The sequence below is a fragment of the Eleutherodactylus coqui genome, chromosome 3 (assembly GCF_035609145.1).
Source record: "Eleutherodactylus coqui strain aEleCoq1 chromosome 3, aEleCoq1.hap1, whole genome shotgun sequence".
Classification (NCBI taxonomy): Eukaryota; Metazoa; Chordata; class Amphibia; order Anura; family Eleutherodactylidae; genus Eleutherodactylus; species Eleutherodactylus coqui.
This window is the reverse complement of record NC_089839.1, coordinates 83,380,535-83,399,696: the sequence shown is the minus strand read 5'-3', so window position 1 is coordinate 83,399,696 and position 19,162 is coordinate 83,380,535. Positions and strand designations below refer to the sequence as shown.

Genomic DNA, 19,162 nt, shown 5'->3' with positions numbered 1-19,162 from the left:
ATGAGGTGATGTTTCAGGATGAAGTGACTTTGCCCCCCGTGTCCTTGAGGGCAGGCCAGTCTTCAGGAGCATCATATGTGCTCACATTCCCTGTCATGACAGCATCCCTAACTCGGACTAGAACCGCATGCCGCTAGCGCACGTCTACACTGCGCCGTGCGCGACTTCACAGAAGCTGTCAGCGCACACTGCCCGCGCATGCGCACACGCCAGGAAGGCGGTCCCTCTGGATCAGCCAGGAGCTCCTCTCAGACTGCGGAGACTGGGCGTGACGTCACCAGAGCGGGCGGGGCTAATTTCAAAACCAAGAGCCAAGATGGCGGAGAGAGGATCGCTGAGGAATCGGAATCGGCTGGATTCGAACAGACGCTGGGAGATGAATCACGTTGACGAGCCAGGTAATGGACGTTCTGTGTAGAGAACTGCGGGGAAGGGATTCTGAGCACCGGGCACGAACACATCGGGGGTGATTTAGACCAGCGCTGCTGCTGGGAACGGGGGCAGTGGGACGCGGCTGTGACGTTCCTTGCAGGCGCGAGGGGGTTAAAGAGCGCGCAGGTACCGTGCTGTCACGTGACAGCGGCCGGCTCCCTATATATATGATGTGCGGCCGGGGTACATGAGTGTGTGACCTGCTGGACGCAGTCCTAACGGTCCTGCTGTCATGTTCCCGGCACCGTGCCCTCCTCACATACATTCCCATATACAGGAGAGGGGGCGGCAGGATAACACGCCGCAGCCCGGCTCCATGTCTGTGGACCTCACTGTGCTACCATATGCCATTGTTTACACCTCATGGCCCCAGTCAGCTTGCCCTTCATGGCTCCCTGTATACATATGTATGCCCGGCAACACCTCAGTACTGGGCATGTAATGCCCACATCACAGTGGGGGGTATACACTCAGGTCTATGGGGGCATAAGTCTACATATGCAGAAAACCCCTATTTTACTGCCACTTTTGTGGAGTTTTTAGACAAATTTGAGGTAAAAACCGACACGGCCTTGTTACTGCTTTCCTCAGCGCAATGCCATTGAGGTGAGCAGCTGAGTCATGTCTGACAGGCTGGTTGCTAGGGACACACTTCCTAGCAACCAGACGGTATCGGGTTCCGCGCACCTACAGATGGATGAGAGGGTGGCGAACTAGGCGGTTACTTAGGACCCCCATTTTTAGGGGGCTCCAGTCTCTGAAGGCTGCTGCATCGGTAGTTGGGCTGAGCGCCCGTTTACGGTCTGTTCGCACGTAGCGGCATTGGTGCAGATATTACGCATAGGAAAATCTGCACCAAATTAATTGTACAGCAAAACCTTCACCCCCGCTGTCAACTGAAGAGGTAACTCTGCTACGGATCCGGGTCTAAATCTGCTGCGGAGTTTGGTGTAGATCTGCCATCTCAATCAGCGTGTCTGTTTGCTGAGCGCAAAAAATGAAATAAAATATGCTGATGTACGCACAAAAAAAAAATGCATCTTTCATTATGCAAGTACGCAGCATTCGGGCGCACGTAAATACGCTTACCCTTGTGTGGAAGGGGCCAAAAAGTGCATTCGCACAGCAACATTTTCTATGTGATATCCACTTTAAGTTTTTTTTTTTTTGTTGTGCGAATGTAAGGTAAATGGCGCGTCTCACTTTTCCTTTAGTTTCTGCATTGGATTTCCGATCACTGATTTTTGTCCATTGGCGGCAAATTCTGCGTGTGGTTTCTCAATAAAAAGACGCAGATTTTGATGTATGTTTTTAAGGCAAAGAGCATACAGAAGTTTACACTATGAATTGCGCCGCGTGGACGTACCCTAAGGCCTTGTGTCCACGAGGACAGATCCGCAGCGTTCCTCCGGCACGCGTGATCTGCGCCCCTTAGGGATGCATTTGACACCCGCAGGTATTTTAAATACCTGTGGATGTCATTTTCCCCTGAGGTGCGGATTGCGTGTGTGGGAAAACACCCACACCATGCTCCATTTTAGTGCGGGTCTCCCGCGGGTTGGCTCCCGCAGGCTTCTATTGTAACCTATGGGAGCCGTCTGGATCCGCGGCACACCCGCAGCTGAATTCCTGCTCTTCGGTGCAGGAGAGCAGAAGTTCAAAACAAAGGTAGAGTGTTCGGCGCATGCGCGCGGCACCCTGCCGGCGGGCCGAAGAAAGAAGAGCCGACCGCGACGGAGGGCGGTGAATAATTCTTCTTTTTAGGCCTCATGTCCGCGGGAAAGGAGGGACCCGCTGCGGGATTCTGCATGAAGAATCTGCGGCGGGCCTGATCTTCCCCGTGGACATGAGGCCTTAAGGACATCCACTTGGCGGATATTCCGTGACCGAAGAAATCCACAGTAAATTGAATGGGTGTAACCTGCTGCAGAATCGTGACAAAATCCGTACCAAGGGGCATGGATTGTGGTGCAAATCAGCTGCGGATAATTCACATCAAATCTGCTATGTGAACGCTCCCTTAAAAGGGTTGTCCCGCGAAAGCAAGTGGGGTTCAGCACTTCTGTATGGCCATATTAATGCACTTTGTAATGTACATTGTGCATTAATTATGAGCCATACAGACGTTATTCACTTACCTGTTCCGTTGCTACCGTCCCCGTCGCCATGGTGCCGTCTAATTTTCAGCGTCTAATCTCCCGATTAGACGCGCTTGCGCAGTCCGGTCTTCTCCGTGTTGAATGGGACCGCTCGTGCTGGAGAGCTGCTCCTCGTAGCTCCGCCCCGTCACGTGTGCCGATTCCAGCCAATCAGGAGGCTGGAATCGGCAATGGACCGCACAGAAGACCTGCGGTCCACCAAGGGTGAAGATCCCGGCGGCTATCTTCGCAAGGTAGGTAAGAAGTCACTGGAGCGCGGGGATTCGGGTAAGTACTATCCGTTTTTTTTTTTTTTCAACACATGCATCGGGTTTGTTTCGCGCCGAATGAGCTCGGATCAGTAATGTGGCCGACCCGCGCTTGTAACGGCTGCTTGAATTCAGCAGAGGATCGGTAGCATGCGGATGAGTGATTGTTACTACAGACTAAAGCTCAGTCTGCGGTCGCCTGTTCTGTGTAATGGTAAGTGTGGGCATCACTTTGCTTGTTTCCTAGGGTCCCATTTTCTAAATGAAAAACAAAAAAACAGCCATGATATACCCGTGTTTCCCCCAAATTAAGATGCTGTCATATTAAATCTTGCTCTAAAAGAGGCACCGTGTCTTATTTTCGGGGGATGTCTTATACTCAGCCATCAGCATCTTGGTTCCTTGTGCTGGTCCCCCTGGCGCTGCGGCAGGCTTCAGTGGACTCCTCAGTGCTGTCAGAGAATTCTCTTCTTGGTAATAGGGCTTTGAATACCCCGCCTCAAGCTAGCAAGCGCTGTGATTGGATTGAGCGCCAGCCAATTAGAGCCAGCGCTCGATGAACCAATCACAGCCATTCAGTGATGCCATTCCCTGGCTGTTAATGATCGAGTGCCGGCTTTGATTTTCTTGAGATTGCTAACTAGACCCTCGAGGACTGGCAACGATTAGTGTGGTCCGTTGAGTCATGGGGCTGATGGTAGGGTTTTTGTGCGGCGCAGACCCCAGTTGTAAACAAGGCCCTGTGCAGGCTGGTGGTGGTTCCATACTGGTGTGGGGTGTCATGGCGTGAGGTCAATCCACCTAAAGGCATCGATAACTGATGCCGGCTATGTGTCACTGCTTGGTGACCAACAGCAGCCCTTCATGGACTCTTGTAACCCCACATTGATGGGATATTCCAGCAGGATAATGCACCGTGCCATTGGGCCCAGGTTGTCCAGAATTGGTTCAAGGAGCATTCTGGAGAGTTCCTATAAATGGTGTGGCTTGCACTTTTGCTCAACTGAGCATTTATGGGATTTAGTCGGAAGGTCCATTCGCACCAGAGAGTCTGCATCTACAACAGAGCTGTGGGGGCCAAATGGCACGACTCAACATCCTTCCAGACATCTTCCATCCACTTGGGGAATCAATGCCACGTTGAGTTGCTACACTTCACTGGGCTAGAGGGGATCATACACTATATTAATTCCTGTCCCATGACTTTTGGCACTTGAGTGTATCTGAAGCAGAGTCTTCAAATGAGAATAGAAAGTTATTGTTTGTATTGTGAAATTATAGTTGCAATCACTTTGGAAAACGTGTAACAAAATACAAAGTTCAGGCTTCTTTATTTTAAACCGTTAACTCTTTTACACGTTTCGCCTGTTTTCTGTGTATTGTTTCTATCCGTTGCATCTCGCTCTGTATAAAGGATTATCGCCGTCGTATACGGCTGCCCGCAGAGAAGAGCTTGTGTTCAGTGACTTGTCAGCCTGTGTGACAGCTGCAGCCGCCTGCCAACGACCCGGGGTTGTTTCACCATATGCTGCTGTCTGTAGAAGTTGGGTCGTTCTTCAAGAGAGTGATCACTTGTTTGCAGCTCCGTCTTATGACGTTCGTAAATGATTCTAGCGCAGGGAAGGTGACCAAGCAACTTTTCTCATTGGCAGCCTTGCTTCCAGCATGTGCGTTTCTACATATTTCGATAGACCGATACTGATATTTGTATTTCAGGCATGTGTTTGAGTATAAAGGGGTTGTCTAAGTTAAGGAAACCCCTGTTTACGGGTCCCCCCATACCTTTAAGATAACAAATCAGCAGTTACCTCTCATCCGCCAGCTCCAGTCTCCCTGTGACGTCCCTTTGCAGGCTGAGCCCGCCTATAAACCTGCTGCAGAAGCCAATGACAACGCTCAGTGATCATGGCTGAGTGGTGTCATTGGCTGCTACAGCAGGTTTACAAGATTTCACTTCAGCCTGTAAACAGAGACAGCGGAGATTGGAGTGAGGGGCGAGCGGGGAGCTGAGAGAGGCGAGGAACCACTGACTTGCTGTTTTGTACCATGGGGGACCCGATGACACTGGTTTAAAATCCCTGCCTGCTGAAAGAGCTGTATCTGATTGGCTGAGCGCTCAGCCAATCACAGGCAGCTCTCAGCCATTCATTGAGTCCACAACAGAGAATTCTCCCAGAAGTCAGAGGTTTCTAATAGTCAAAATGAACAACTAGCCCACTCCTTTTATTAATGTCTTGTACTTTTATTTCTCACTTGTCACCAGTGATTTATGTACTAAGCGTGGTGAGTTTTTCTGTAGGAAATCTGTTTGCTAAGTTTTCTTAAACTTTCAAAAGTTTCTTCTCACAAAGGCCAGGCATTCCATCTGCTGTACTTGTATGGTGTGGCCATAAAAATCTGTACGTCATCCAGTTAAAACATTAATTTGGGTGTAACGCTATATCTTGTCTGCCTAAACACTTCATAATTCATTCATAGCTACCCCCCCCCCCCCCGCAGTATATATAAGTTAGCTAGTGTTATATTGGTTAGTTATTCCTTTCTATCTAAAATTCTCAGCCTCTTTCCCCTCAGATGGTCATATGATCTCAGTTCTGATCAGCTCGGATTTACTTGGGTTTATGTATTTAGTTTTTAGTCAGTTTCTCAGTCTGTGTGCTGCTGTTGCATAGTTCTACCACATAAAACGTCCTAGATGGGGACACCGATTCTATCACTGTTACTGATGATGACGATCACACAGGTATAATAGAGATCACAGCTCATCCTTCTGATTTGTATACTTACGGTCTGTAGCTTATTTAGGTGAAGATAGAAGGTAATGAAGATTAAACTGTTCCCCCAGCAGGCTGAAATGGTACAACCTTTAGCTAATGCTGTGCTGATGTGAAAGCAAAGACAAGAAGCTACACTGCAGGGATGTGACTACAATATATAGAGAGACTGCTAGAGTATGACAGACAATCAGGTGAAGAGGGTAAAGCTGAAGAAATGGGTTTTTGCCAGAATAACCCTTTTAGCCTGGGTTCACACAAGACTCTTTCCCAGCAGAAGTCTTGCGGTTTTGCTTCAGCGAAAAACCCGTGGCACTTTGCCGCGGGTTTTGGAGCGGCTTCGCCATATACTTTTCTGTTGCAGCCGCCTCTCCCATAGAGGAGTGAGGCCGCAGCGGGAAAATAAAAAAGAAATTGACATGATGCATCCTGGGAATCCGCACCGTAGTGCTGGCAAATGCTGGCTTTGCCACAATGGATTGTCTGCCCCGTGTGAACGAGATGTTTGACATCTCATCCACATGGCTGGCTAATACCGGGATTAGCGACTGCAGGCGGATTTGCCGCAGGGAAATTTTGTGGCAAATCCGCCTGTGTGAACCCAGCCTTAAAGTTTACCTGAGTTTTCAGCAAGTTTAATAAAATAGACTAGGTTCTCACTGCCTTCTTTTTTGCTGTGGTTTGCACCCAGTTTGATGCCCATAAGTATAGATTTTCTGGTCTTACCCATTTTCTGTCTGCTGTTTGCAATCCACTTTTAGAGAAGGGGTGTGTAGCAAACCTATAATTCTACCACTAGTTCACTGTCCTGACTTCCTTTCCCTTACTGCTCCTGCTGCGTTGCACAAAATGATTGTTGCCTCTCTGCTTTCCTAGGATCAGTTAAGGCATTCTGAGACGTTTTGGCCAAATGGTTAGTAAACCTGTGTGTGTGTGTGTGTGTGTGTGTGTGTGTGTGTGTGTGTGTGTGTGTGTGTAATGTACACACCCACATACAGCTGCAACAGACTGTGGAGATTGTGAGCTCTACAGAAGCGTCGTCGTGTACCTAACCACAGAGTGGATTGCTAGGAGGGAGACCCGTAGTGTCAGCCACTTGAAATGTGATTTAACCTATTCTCATGCTCCCGTTTTTTGAGCGCCGTGGTAATCTCAGTATATTTCTTCCATTGATTTCAATGGGGCCTCACAGACATGCACTCTATTTTCGAGCGCCATCTGCTCTATTTTTCGGTGTTTAGCACACCTTATCACCCATCACAATGATGGGGTGCGCTGAAACCCACTGTTTCAAAAACAAAAGTAAAATCACAGCAAAACACTGCAATGTAAATTGTGAGCAACAACATTTTAATGCAAGTATATTACAGAAATGATCAAACTAATAGCAGATAAGGAGAAGTTGTCCGATAAGTCGGCGCTCCTCCCGGATAAACTCCTTCATACTGATCACAGGGAGAAGTGCTGTCTGAAAGCCATCCATAAATGCACCAAGTGCAGCACAGGCTTTAGTGCCCGGCCGGGGCATTACACACTGAGTGGGCCTGCTGGGCAAGCATCATGTGATCTGTAGTTTATCTACAAGTAGTCCAGCACTCTTCTGCAGTTGGATAGTGTTCTGTTTTTTTTGTTTTTTCTGTCACCGTAGCTGTACAAGGGATTGTTTCTTGCAGGATGAGCACTTCATTATTTTTTGGTACCATATAATGGCACAGAATCCTATTGGACAGATACCTTTTGAAGAAGCACAAGAGTTTAAAACTACCTGAATGAGAGCGCCGTGTAATCTTCTCCTATAGCCATCCCAGCTGTCGGGTACCGCAGTGTTCTGTCTGTTCTGCTGCTTTCCCCCTAATCTCCGCTGTAGGGCAGTAGGAGAAGAATATTTCCTGGGTCATTTATCTGCTTTGAACATGTACTTGGTGAATTATTTCCTTAGCGCATGTGTTTAATAACTGTTCTAAGCCGTTCCCCGTGCCGTCTCCGCTACTTGCAGGAGCGTGGAGGACTTTCAGTGAGTCTGGTGGCGTCTGACTTGATACTATCTCGGCTGACCTTTGGCAGACTGCGGGTCCTTCTACACGGAGTCATAATTTTCTGTGTTGCAATGATTTTATTCTTTTAATCGATGGAATAATTCCAGTTGTGCAGTGACCGTACAATCAGCAAGAATTATTAACCCTTCCCAACCCAGTTTCCCACCCGCACACTACCCAGCTCTTACTTATATTTTGGTGGGAAAGCGCCTTGTGGATTCCTTGGAATTACTCAACAAACACACAAAAGTGATCCGTCCTAATTATTTTACTAGCAGTGTTTGAAAATTAAAAGCGAGTTCTGAGTGTTTCAGATTGGGATGATCATTTGTGAGTCTGTGTAGATGGATATGGCGGTCATTTCTTCGTTCCGTCCCAGTGCCATACAGAGGCATCCTGTACCTGCATACAATGTGTATAGCATCTGTCTGTAACAGAATAAGGACACAACACTAGGGGAAACGAGCTGCAGGCAGGATCCCTAGTTAGAGTATAGGGGTCTCGCTAAAAAGCCTTCACAGGCTTCTTCAGGGAGACCTATAGCCCTTATCTTATTAGGGATGCATCTAGTTCTGTTTAGTACATGTGCCTGTTTATATAGAGACACTCTGACTTCCATTTACTATACATATGCCTTTTTGGCTGTGGCATATTTCCTCTTCACATTTTTAAACAATTACTGGTGATTTTAAATAGTTTTTATTTATCTTTTTTTATATATCTCTAGTGGATCATGAGCATGGGGCCATTCTGTTGCCCTGAGCAGCTTTTCATCTACAGTTTCCCCAAAATAAGACCTATCCTGAAAATAAGCCCTAGCCTAATTTTTTTGTGTTTGTTTTGGGGGAGGCTTGAAATATAAGCTCTACTATGAAAAGAAGCCCTAGTGACATTACATAAACGGAATACATTACCTAACAGGCTCGGTCCAGGTCCCTCGCGCTGCTCTTCAGAGCTCTTGTGTGGTTCCCACAATCCTTTGTTGCTCCTATAAGATCGCTTTCTGGATGACTTCCACGGCTCAGCCAATTCATAAATCCCGCCTCCATAACGTGATGGCTGTGATTGGTTCTATGAACACTGCATTGATCGGGTTGAGGAGCAGTTGAAGAACCAGTCGCTGCCGTTAATTGTGGAGGTCGAATTTATGAATTGGCTGAGCCGCGGCATTGATTTGCCAATTCATAAATCCTGCCTCCATAACGTGATGGTTGTGATTTGTTCTTCGACTGCTGCTTTGCCAATCACAGCCGTTGTGTGTTCCGCGAGCGCTACCCAGCCAATCACAGCCATTGCTTCCTGGAGGCGGAATTTATGAATCCTGTAACCAGGAAGTGATCTTCTGTCAGTGGTCAGGGACTCAGAGAAGCGCAGCGACGCTCCGGAGAGCAGTGGAAGGTACGCACACCAAGCATGCTAGGAAATATAATTTTCGACCTTTTTTTTTTTTTTTTTTATTTAAAGCAGCTAGGGCTTATATTTCAAGACTCCCCGATAATTCCAAAAAATCAGGATGGGGCTTATTTTAGGGGTAGGTCTTATTTTTGGGGGAAACACGGTAGTAGCATGTGTTTCTAAGGCCTCCCTCACATGGGCGTTTTTGTACAGCATTTAGTGTGCTGAAAAGGCAGCGCTGTGCAACACTCCTACTCATTTCAATGGGGCTGTTCTCACAAGCGTCAAAACGCTGCACTTTGACAGCAATCAATGTTCCATCTTTGGTTGTTTTTAGCTGTGCGTCGCCCATTGAAATTAATGGGCAATGGCTTCGGCGCTACTGAAAATGTGGTACAACTTGGTACCACATTTTTGGCAGCGCTACTTGCGCTACCTTATAAAAAAAAAAACAATACTCGCCTAGCTGGCGCCATCTGAGATTCTCCAGCTGCTTTCTGGAGCTCCAGGCAGGCTGCCGGCTGCTTATCATCGCTGACAGAGCATCTTTTGCTAGTGATGGGGGTTTAAAGACCCCGACTCCAGGAGATTACTCTGTTTGGCTCAGCTAGCGGTTGAGGAACCAATCATAGCCGTTCAATGAATGGCTGTGATTGGTGCATCCAGTGCTGGCTGTGATTTGGCTAAGCCACTGCACTCCTGAGCCAATCACGTCACAGCTGGCGATTGAGCCAATCACAGCCATTCCATATCATTCATTGAATGGCTGTGATTGGCTCAAGTGCCGGCTGTGACTGGCTCAGGCTTCGGTCCTGAGCCAATCACAGCATTATCCTCCTGGAGGGGGCAGTATTCAACTGACGTCAGGAAGAGAATGGTGTTTTTTAGTGCTGAAGCCTGCCGGAGTGCCTGGAGAGCAGTGAGAGAGATGGAGACGCTGCCTGCAAGTGGAGTAACGTTATTTATTTTTCATGTAGTGTAGCTAGGGCTTATTCTTGGAAGGGCTTACAGTGTCTAAACAAACTATCCGAAAGCACTGGCTCAGGAGCCAGATGTCCAGTGACGGGTGCTCCATTGACCTCACTCCACTGCTTGTAAAGGCTATCGTGGTGCAGAGCAAGGCTGCAATGGAGGTCTGTCCTCTTCACCTATGAGTTCCGCTTTTGTCTCTATTGTCATGATAGCCGGAGATTGGTCTGGAGACCACGTGGACAAGGCCAGGAAGAGGGAATGTCACACGGGTCCTACTTCTGGGATTCTGGTGTGAGGTGGTATAATGTACGGTAGGCTGCATACAGCTATACTAACGGCTCAGCAACATTAATGTGTTTGTGGATCCAGCGGTATGGCCATTTTTTTAAAGTGTTCCAGGAGTCGTTTTTCAGCACCACGCCAGGCCACGTATTCAAGCTCCAGTGAGCAACCCTAATGTGCTACCACGGCCTGCGAAGTCTCCGGATTGATCGCCCATCAAGCACATCTTAGACATTGTCGGAAATGGAAACGAAGATGCCAGCGGTGCATCTTGATGTTTTGCATGTCCAAGTGCACTCAGCGTGGCAGAGCGTTCCTCAGACAACCATTAATAACCTCATTGATGGCATGCCAAAACGTGTAAGTGCGTGTACATCTAAGAGTGGCGCTCACACTGGATACGGAATAGAAATGGACATGTTGTTAAAGGGGTTGTCCCGCGCCGAAACGGGTTTTTTTTTTTTTCAACCCCCCCCCGTTCGGCGCGAGACAACCCCGATGCAGGGAGGTAAAGAAAGCTCACCGGAGCGCTTACCTGAATCCCCGCGCTCCGGTGACTTCTCTACTCACCGCTGAAGATGGCCTCTTCCTCCGTGGACCGCAGCTCTTCTGTGCGGTCCATTGCCGATTCCAGCCTCCTGATTGGCTGGAATCGGCACGTGACGGGGCGGAGCTACACGGAGCTACACGGAGCCCCATAGAAGACTGCAGAAGACCCGGACTGCGCAAGCGCGGCTAATTTGGCCATCGGAGGGCGAAAATTAGTCGGCACCATAGAGACGAGGACGCCAGCAACGGAACAGGTAAGTATAAAACTTTTTATAACTTCTGCATGGCTCATAATTAATGCACAATGTACATTACAAAGTGCATTATTATGGCCATGCAGAAGTGTACAGACCCACTTGCTGCCTCGGGACAACCCCTTTAAATATTTTTGTTTCCATTGTTTTTCATAATTCTGTGACTTTCCTTCTTGGGGATGCAGCTCCAATGTTGAGTGTTTCACTGCATTTCCCTGGAATGCTCTCCATGTCTTTGGTGCTCGTTTTTTACACAATTTGTCAATGTGTAAAACAGGCTTTATTTTGTGGGATCTGCTGGAGAATTTCATTTATTTTTCTGATTCTCAAAACTGTTTTGTTAAAGACTATTCAGCCCAAATCGCAAGAAAATATTTTCATGCAGCTCTTTAAAAAAAAAAATGCAACAAAAAGCAGCAAAAACTTGTCTTGGCATTCTTGTTGTAGACTCCTGTGGTTCTGAGCTGTCCAGGATATTGACCATATAGACAGAAGAGAAAGAAAATTGGCAGGGGAGGAAGGTGTATGTGGTGCAACCTCCAGGTGTAATATGTTTGTATGATGCCTGGAAGTCGTGCCACGTACCAATAAAAACCCAAAACTTGTTTTCCTCTTGCTCCTTTGTCATTATGGGATTAGGAAAAACGACCCCCACTAACCAAAGGGGTTCTTATGATGGAACCGAACGGACCCTGTTGACTAGAAACGCTGCAAGATTTTAGAATAGGGCATACTGTGGCGGTTGTGGGTCCTGGGTTCATACCGCCTATGTTTTGAGCATCAGGTGCCCTTTAACTACTCTAAGGTGCACTCGGCTATGTAATTTTTAATTTCTTGCTCTTTGCCTATTTTCTATTGTTTAAACCTGGGGTGTGTCCTATTGTTCTAGTCTGAAAACTGCGGTAATCTGTCCAGACAAGTTCTACAAGTGCAGCCCTTCTGGTGTAATACATGATTCACAGTGGCACACGTCCATTTGGTTGGGTGGATTTACACTGGATGTCTTTATGCTGGTCCTCTTACAACATCCCCTTCCTTGAAGGCTTGGCAGCTATTTCAAATAGAACCAATAGAGAGAAACTCATTAATAAACGCTAAATAAAATTTATATATGTTCATTCATAGTCTAGATGTAGGTAAATGACATTCAGTCTGCCTGCTGCCGCCATTAGAGGGCGCTAACCTCATGTTGTATACTATAGTCTGTGAAGAAAATGCAGCCAATAGTGTCTCACTCCACTATTTGTGGTGGTGGTGGTGGTGGTGGGGGGGGGGGGTGGTATGGGATTGGCCATGTGACCGTCGCTAGTGCCAATCACATAACCATCTCCATTCACCAGAAGAGAGGCGTTGGCCGTTGACTCGCTCCAATAAACAACCACTAATGGTGGAGTGATGCATACCAATGTATTTGCACAGCGAAATATGCAGTGAATAGAGCCCACTGATTTTGATGGGTTCGTCCACCTAAGGCTGGGTTCACACAGGGCGGATTTGTTGTGGTTTCCTTGTAATATGCGGATAAAACCTTGCACATACGCAATGTAATTGCGTATGCACAGCGTTTTTGTACGCACCCAGAGAGAATAGGACTCTATTGTACGTAATGCGCTGTAAAAAAGGAACGCGACACATTTTATTTTACATGTGTATTATATGCAATGTACATACGCAAATGTGAATGGATCAACGAAAACCCCAATGTATGGTACTTTCATTGACTCCCGGCACCTCATATATTGGGTGTGGAATACGCAATTAAGTTACGCTCATTTGAACCTGCCCTAAGGCCGTGAAAAATTTGCACATGTAATATGCAGGGAATAGAGCGTGTGCGTGTGTGCGTGTGTGCGTGTAATTCTGTTGCGCAAAAAATATACACAGCATGTACTATTTTCCTATGATTTGGGTAGAGAAATGGGACATCAAAGCCAATTAGCCATCTTAATGTACAAGACCATGTCGCCTTTTTTTTTTGCTCGCATAAATATGCATGATTTGCGTGTATGTTAATACAGTAAAAATCGCCGTAGCATGCAAAGACATATCCTCCGATGCACAAATACGCTACGCTTGTGTGATTCCGACCCAACTGAATCGTTCCTGAGAAACATGGCAGGGTATGACACCTTTTTCATGGCTCACGTCTGTCATTGATGCATGCTAAGTAGACACATCAGTAGTCGTCGGTATGCGCTAATATGTAATTAACTCCAGCGCTATAACGTGACAGGACGCGTGGCGTGAGAATACAACATGTTCCATCACTTGCATCAATTCACAAGACCAATCTTTGTTTTTTTGCAAGAACTGGCTCTTGTTCCTCCGTGAAGCTTCTAGAATAGGAACAATGCTTTACTGTAATGCTGTAAAACTCCCGCATGACTGGGCAGGTAATGTCAGGCACTAAATATTTATCATATCTATGTGGTGATGACTTTCTGGACGCGTCAGCAGATGGGTGAGGTGTAATAACGCTGGTACCACTGAATAATGGATGCTCGCCGTGTAGCGCTATAGTAGAGACTCGTGAAGATGAGCTCCGCCATTCTATCAGAACTGTCCCGACAGGAAGGCCATAAGGATTGCACTCTGCAAATGGTTAAGATTTTTCTGTTTCCTAAAACTGGAAAGACACATGGTGAGATGAACGGAGATGTAGCAGGCGGCTTCACACTTGTGTCGGCGGGTGGGTAAGTTCTCCTGACCTACTTCTTCTGCAACACACCGTCCCAGGAGATCTCACGCCGGAGCTAAATATGAACCAAGTCTATCGCTCGGCCTTCTCGGCTGCTGGTGCCGAACATCTGGCGTAAGGGACCGCTGCCACCCTATAAGGACACCATAAAGGACTGAAATGGGAAAAATTGTATATCCGGATTATACATATGTGTTCACAGTGATTCCTGCACAGGTGGAGGGGGTGGCAGAGCGGTCATTTCCATCGGCTGTACTAATGGGATTAATAGGTTCACGTAACCTACAGGCCTCGGCTCTTATTATTCTTCACACTAGCTGGAGGGCCGTTCTGTTACGCTGCGTTTCTACGCTTTTTGAAGGGTTTCTGAACAGCATTAAAAACTCCCTTTTTTAACGTAGTTCAGAAACTCTTCAAAAGTGCCACAAAATGCCTAATCCACGTCTCACACGAGCATATTTGCATTGCGTATTACGTGTGCAATGTACGTAGTAAATGGCATCGGTGAAAGTACATTGATTTTCATTGTTCCATTCACTTCGGTTCATTTATTGCGAATGTTGCGCATGTTAAAAAAAAAAAAAAAAAAAAAGGCGCTTCACATACGCAATGTAGTCACGTATACACTGAGTTTCGAATGCATCCATAGAGAACAGTAGGGCTCTTACATGGTAAAATAGAACATGCTGCGTTTTATAGACTGACGCATGCAAGTATCGGGCTTCCCGGGTGGGTTGGCGCGGGTCACTTGTGTTACTGTCAAACTGGGAGACTCCTGAAAAGCATCATGGTATAGCCCCATTCCTCTGCTGACTGGAAGTGGACATAAGCCAGGGGTTGGATTTACTAAGGGTGTTCTGCCATGTTGGCTAATGGGCACAACCAAGTGTCCAATCAATAGCCGATTGCGTCTTATCCCGGCTTAGCTGAAGAACAGGCTGAGCCTCGAAATGTGTTTTTCTGCTGGTTCTTAAACTCTATACAATAAAGAATATAATTTACTCTTATTGCTACTTCTCTGTTGGAGAGCTACGCTTGGCGCCACAGTTTTCACCATCTCCCAGGCGCTTAAAGGGTTTTACCAGAATCACGCAGGAAATAACTTGCTGATCACTGGGGGTCTTGCTGCAGAGACCCCTACCAATCTTGAGAACTGGGGTCCTGAGTCCACATCTGCCTGTTACTATGGGTTCTCTTCTCCCCCTGCAGTGATGTCAGAATGAACGGATTGCTGGCCGAGCAGTAGCAATCGGCGCTCCATTAACTTCAATGGGGCTGACAAGAATATCGGAGAGCTTACTGCTCGGCTATCTCCTCAGTCCCGTTGAAAATGAATGGAGCGCTTGCGCAACCAGCGCTTAATTCGGTGGTCTCCTCGTTGTGTGTAATTTGGATCAATAGCATTTTTTATGGTGCGGACTTGTTGTACGAGGATAAAGGGGGTTTTACAGATCTAAAAAATGCTGACCTCTCCTCGGGATAGCATTGTGACGGGGGTCCACCACTTAAGACCCGTTTGCCGGGCCGCTGTCACAGTGTATGGCGCAAGAACCAAATGGCTCTGCAGGTTGTGCAATGGCCAGGCATGGTATTGCAGAAACGGCTCCCACCCATATCAATGCGCCATGAGTCAGGATATTCCATGTGGGACGTATCCGCACCAGAATCTGCATGTCTAGATGTTTTGTGGACGTTGCCATTGCAAATATGCAGTGATTCCACCATAAAGCCACACTTTGGGCGTGCAGATTTTGGTTTGCCGATGTCCGTGTAGAATATCCTGGCACATCTGGGAGTATCCTTGGGGTATGTGCCGTTGTAGCAGATTTGTGGTGCGCAGAATTGGGGGTAAGTCTTCAGATCCCTGCATGTGTGTTCTGATGCAGAAGTGCTGCGGCGCTACCCTTTGCCCCGCAAATACTAAAGTCCATGTAAACAACAAATGGTGCCAAACGATCTTTTCTTTTTTTTTTTTAGGCTTTGCCTCACATTTCTGTGTGTTTTACGTATTTATCACGGAGTCTGAAAAGGCAGTGAAAAAAGTGCTCTTCGTCCAAAACGTGGCGGTAAGGGGTGTGGCCTAAATGTGACACCCGCTGATAAGTTGGGTGCAATTAAAGGTTCTTTTTACACGGCACGATTATTGTGCGAAGAACCGTTAGATCAAGCGATATGCATTATAGTCTGGTGTAAAAGTTTGTATTGTCTAACTATTTCTTGGGGTCTCCGTACGTCATGCATAGCACTTCATGATGCAGCTTTCTAAACTGAGATGAAAATAAAGGCTGTTTGTCGTCCGACATGTAGGTTGGCATCGCTTTCACCCTAAGCAGCTTTGCATCAGCTGGCATCATTGTAATCACATGCCACTTGTAACATTACAGCTTCTCTCCAGGCATCGATGCCCAATGTAGGAACTGCTGTTGGGCATCTACATGACAATTCCACCACACCTGCCCTAACGTTTCCTGTACCGTGTCTTTCATGCATTGTGTTGTTTCCTGAATGCTCCTACATTAATTGGTTTTCACATCCTAATTTAGGGCTAGTTCACACAGGCGTCTGCGAGTGGCGCTGTCCCCGTGGGGGTTGGGTACAGTGATCCGTCCGTTATCCAAGCTTTCCTTTTTAAAGGTGGCATGGCAGGACTAGTTCACGTGCGGGGTGGTTGGGTGCCGCCAACCCCCGATAACACTCAACCCGTGGGCGAACATGTCAGACAGGGAATGGTGTAAACCAAATGCAGAAAAAAAACTGGGAGTAATGCGCAACTTTTTTTATGAACACGCAAATAACGTTGGATGAATTTCTCCGTTTTTATACCTGTAAGGGCTCCTTCACACTGGCGAGAAAATCACGTGATTTTCTTGCGAGAGTGAGTGAAAATGTGTGATTATGAAACCAATGGTTTAATTATTTGCGCTCTTTATACTTCTGTGATGCTGCGCAAAAAAAAAAAATCGTAGCATCATTTTTCTTTTTGCAATATTGCCCCAATGAAAATAATGGGAGAAGATCGCGATCCCCTGCTGTGGTTGTGAGCGCCGCAGCAGGGGAGTCCTTCAGCCCCGCAGGGATGTGAGGCTGTCGCATCCAGGAGTTTTCAATGGGGCTGGCGGCGGTGGCGGCGGTGGCGGCAGAGCCAGCCCCATTGAAAACAGTAGGAGAACATTTCGATCACCTGCCGCGGCTGTGACAGCTGCGGCGGGGATGAAGGAAACCCCGCAGGGATGCGAGGCTGTTTCTGGTTTTCAGGAGGATTGCGAGGATGATATTGGGTCACGAATCGCGGCCTGATACCGCTTTCGCCAGTGTGAAGGGGCCCTAATACCAGCTTAAAGAACGCGTTTCAAGGCAACACAATGCTGCGTCCTCAGTAACGTTGTGAACACGTGATACAGATAAACATATTCCCTATCATGTTTGTGTATGTAGCAAGTTTAAAACATGGGCAGCAGCGCCTCGCTGTTAGGACGCCAGGGATGCCATAGGTACGCTGGGTGAAGGTTGCCTGATGCAACTTGTGCAGATCTCTGGACTTTGAGCGCGGCTGGACACACAAGACCTTGTGCGAGTAGTTGTGAATGGCTTCATGTTGCAGATTCTTCAGTTTCCATGGGAACCGCAGGTAACAATGATCGCCAGCTAGAGGACTCTCCACTATTGGGAAGTTTATTTCACCCTACTGACTCTTATTTACATGTTCATCTACAACAGACAGAATGGCGCAGCATGAATTCTGTCAGATCTGACAAAATGCCGGCCATAAACTGAACAGACCCCATTATTGTCAATGGGGGTCCCCTTTGGTTCCGTCAGATGACTGTTCCGTTTGGAACGGAGCAGGTAAACAAGCGCCCAGCACTGATGTCTTACCGAAGTGTAACTCTTTGTATACTAATTGGGTTGTTACTTTTGAGCATCTGTGTTGTCACGGTAACAATGCCCATGACTGTAATATGGTGTGCAGAGACACTGATGGGTCCATACTGTGCCTCGCGGTCCTCATGGTCCTTGCATGACGCACTACAGAGGTATTCACCGCTAGAAGCATTGTGGGGATTTGGGACTCTGTGAGAAGACAAGTAGATACAAGCACTATGAAACTATCTGGCATTGAATAGAAGACCTATTTAGATAGATGAAATATACGCTTCTTTTTGTAGCTGCTGTTAATAATGTGTTTTCTGAGACTAATATTGATTTACATCATGAGGATAGATTTGCCAAATCGCCAATATCCGCTGGATAATGGAGGCAGGCAGGGAATTTCAGAAAATCGTCTATTTCTGTTTTATTGATTATTCTAAAGCCTTTGACTGTGGGGATCATAATAAATTGTGGCCAGTTCTTGGTGGTATGGGGAAACCAAGTCACTTTGTATGCCTCCTAAGGGATCTGTACAACGACCAAGTAGCAATGGTAAGAACTGACCATGGAACAACAGATTGGTGTAAGATTTGGGGAAGGAGTGCGGCAGGGGTGTATACTCTCACCCTACTATTCAACTTGTATGCAGAACACATGCGACGAGCGGGGATTGATGAATCCAAATCTGGAGTTAAATCGCTGGAAGAATCTTTACTTAAAGAAGGCCCCTGGCGAGGTCCCCTGACGGGATCCCTATCCGCGGACCTTTCCCCAGTTTTGGCGCATGCTCCCGTCATCAAAATGGCGGCCGTAAGCGCAGAAGCTGGGGAGGGCAAGAGGAAATTTAAAATCTCCTTGCTCCTGGCTACTAAAGGTAGCCGCAAGAGCTTGGAAAGGTCACGGGGGGCTGCGGTGAGCGGTCTTCGGTCACGTGATCACCATTATCCAATGGATAATGGCGATCACGTAAAAGTTAACAGTTAAAGTTTGACGCTCCGTTTAGTTTGGGCCCCGTTGTGCATCCAGACAGAAGTTTAAGGCCACACTAGGTATGTTTCTGAACACAGGACAAATGGGGGTATACATTTTAGAGTGAAAGTCTTTATTCCTATGTATGCTGTACACAAAACCTATTTTTAATATGACATAATTGCCAAAAAAAACAAAAATTGTAATTTTTTTTCCTTCTACTTTGCTTTGATTCATTTAAAAATGGTGGAGTCAAAATACGCAGTACACCGCTAGATGAATGCGTTAAGGGATCTAGTTTTTATTATGGGGTCATTTGTGGGGGTTTGGCCGCTCACGGGTTCTATAAGTGGGTAATGGGGCCTAAATCACCTTCAACCAAAATGTCTGTTCTGAAAACCACCGGCTGCTCCTTCCAGTTTTGGCCCTGTTGTGCATACGGACAGAAGATTAGGGACCACAATTGGTATGTTTCTAAACACTAGACAAAAGGGGGTATCAATTTTTGGGTGAAAGCCTCCTTC

The 19,162-nt window shown here is 47.0% G+C and overlaps 1 protein-coding gene across 3 annotated transcripts in view; it reads left to right on the top strand.

Annotated features, from left to right (window-relative positions):
• The first annotated feature begins 281 nt into the window (after window positions 1–281).
• The window catches only part of ATL2 (atlastin GTPase 2), a 46,400-nt gene continuing 27,519 nt past the window's right edge, over window positions 282–19,162 (top strand). For 2 of the 3 annotated variants that reach the window (XM_066595804.1, XM_066595807.1), the window contains exon 1: window positions 282–398. In XM_066595804.1, coding sequence (XP_066451901.1) covers window positions 317–398 — 82 coding nt within the window. In that variant the 5' untranslated portion in view covers window positions 282–316. The remainder of the gene's footprint in view (window positions 399–19,162) is intronic. The other variant, XM_066595806.1, reaches the window with a different exon arrangement.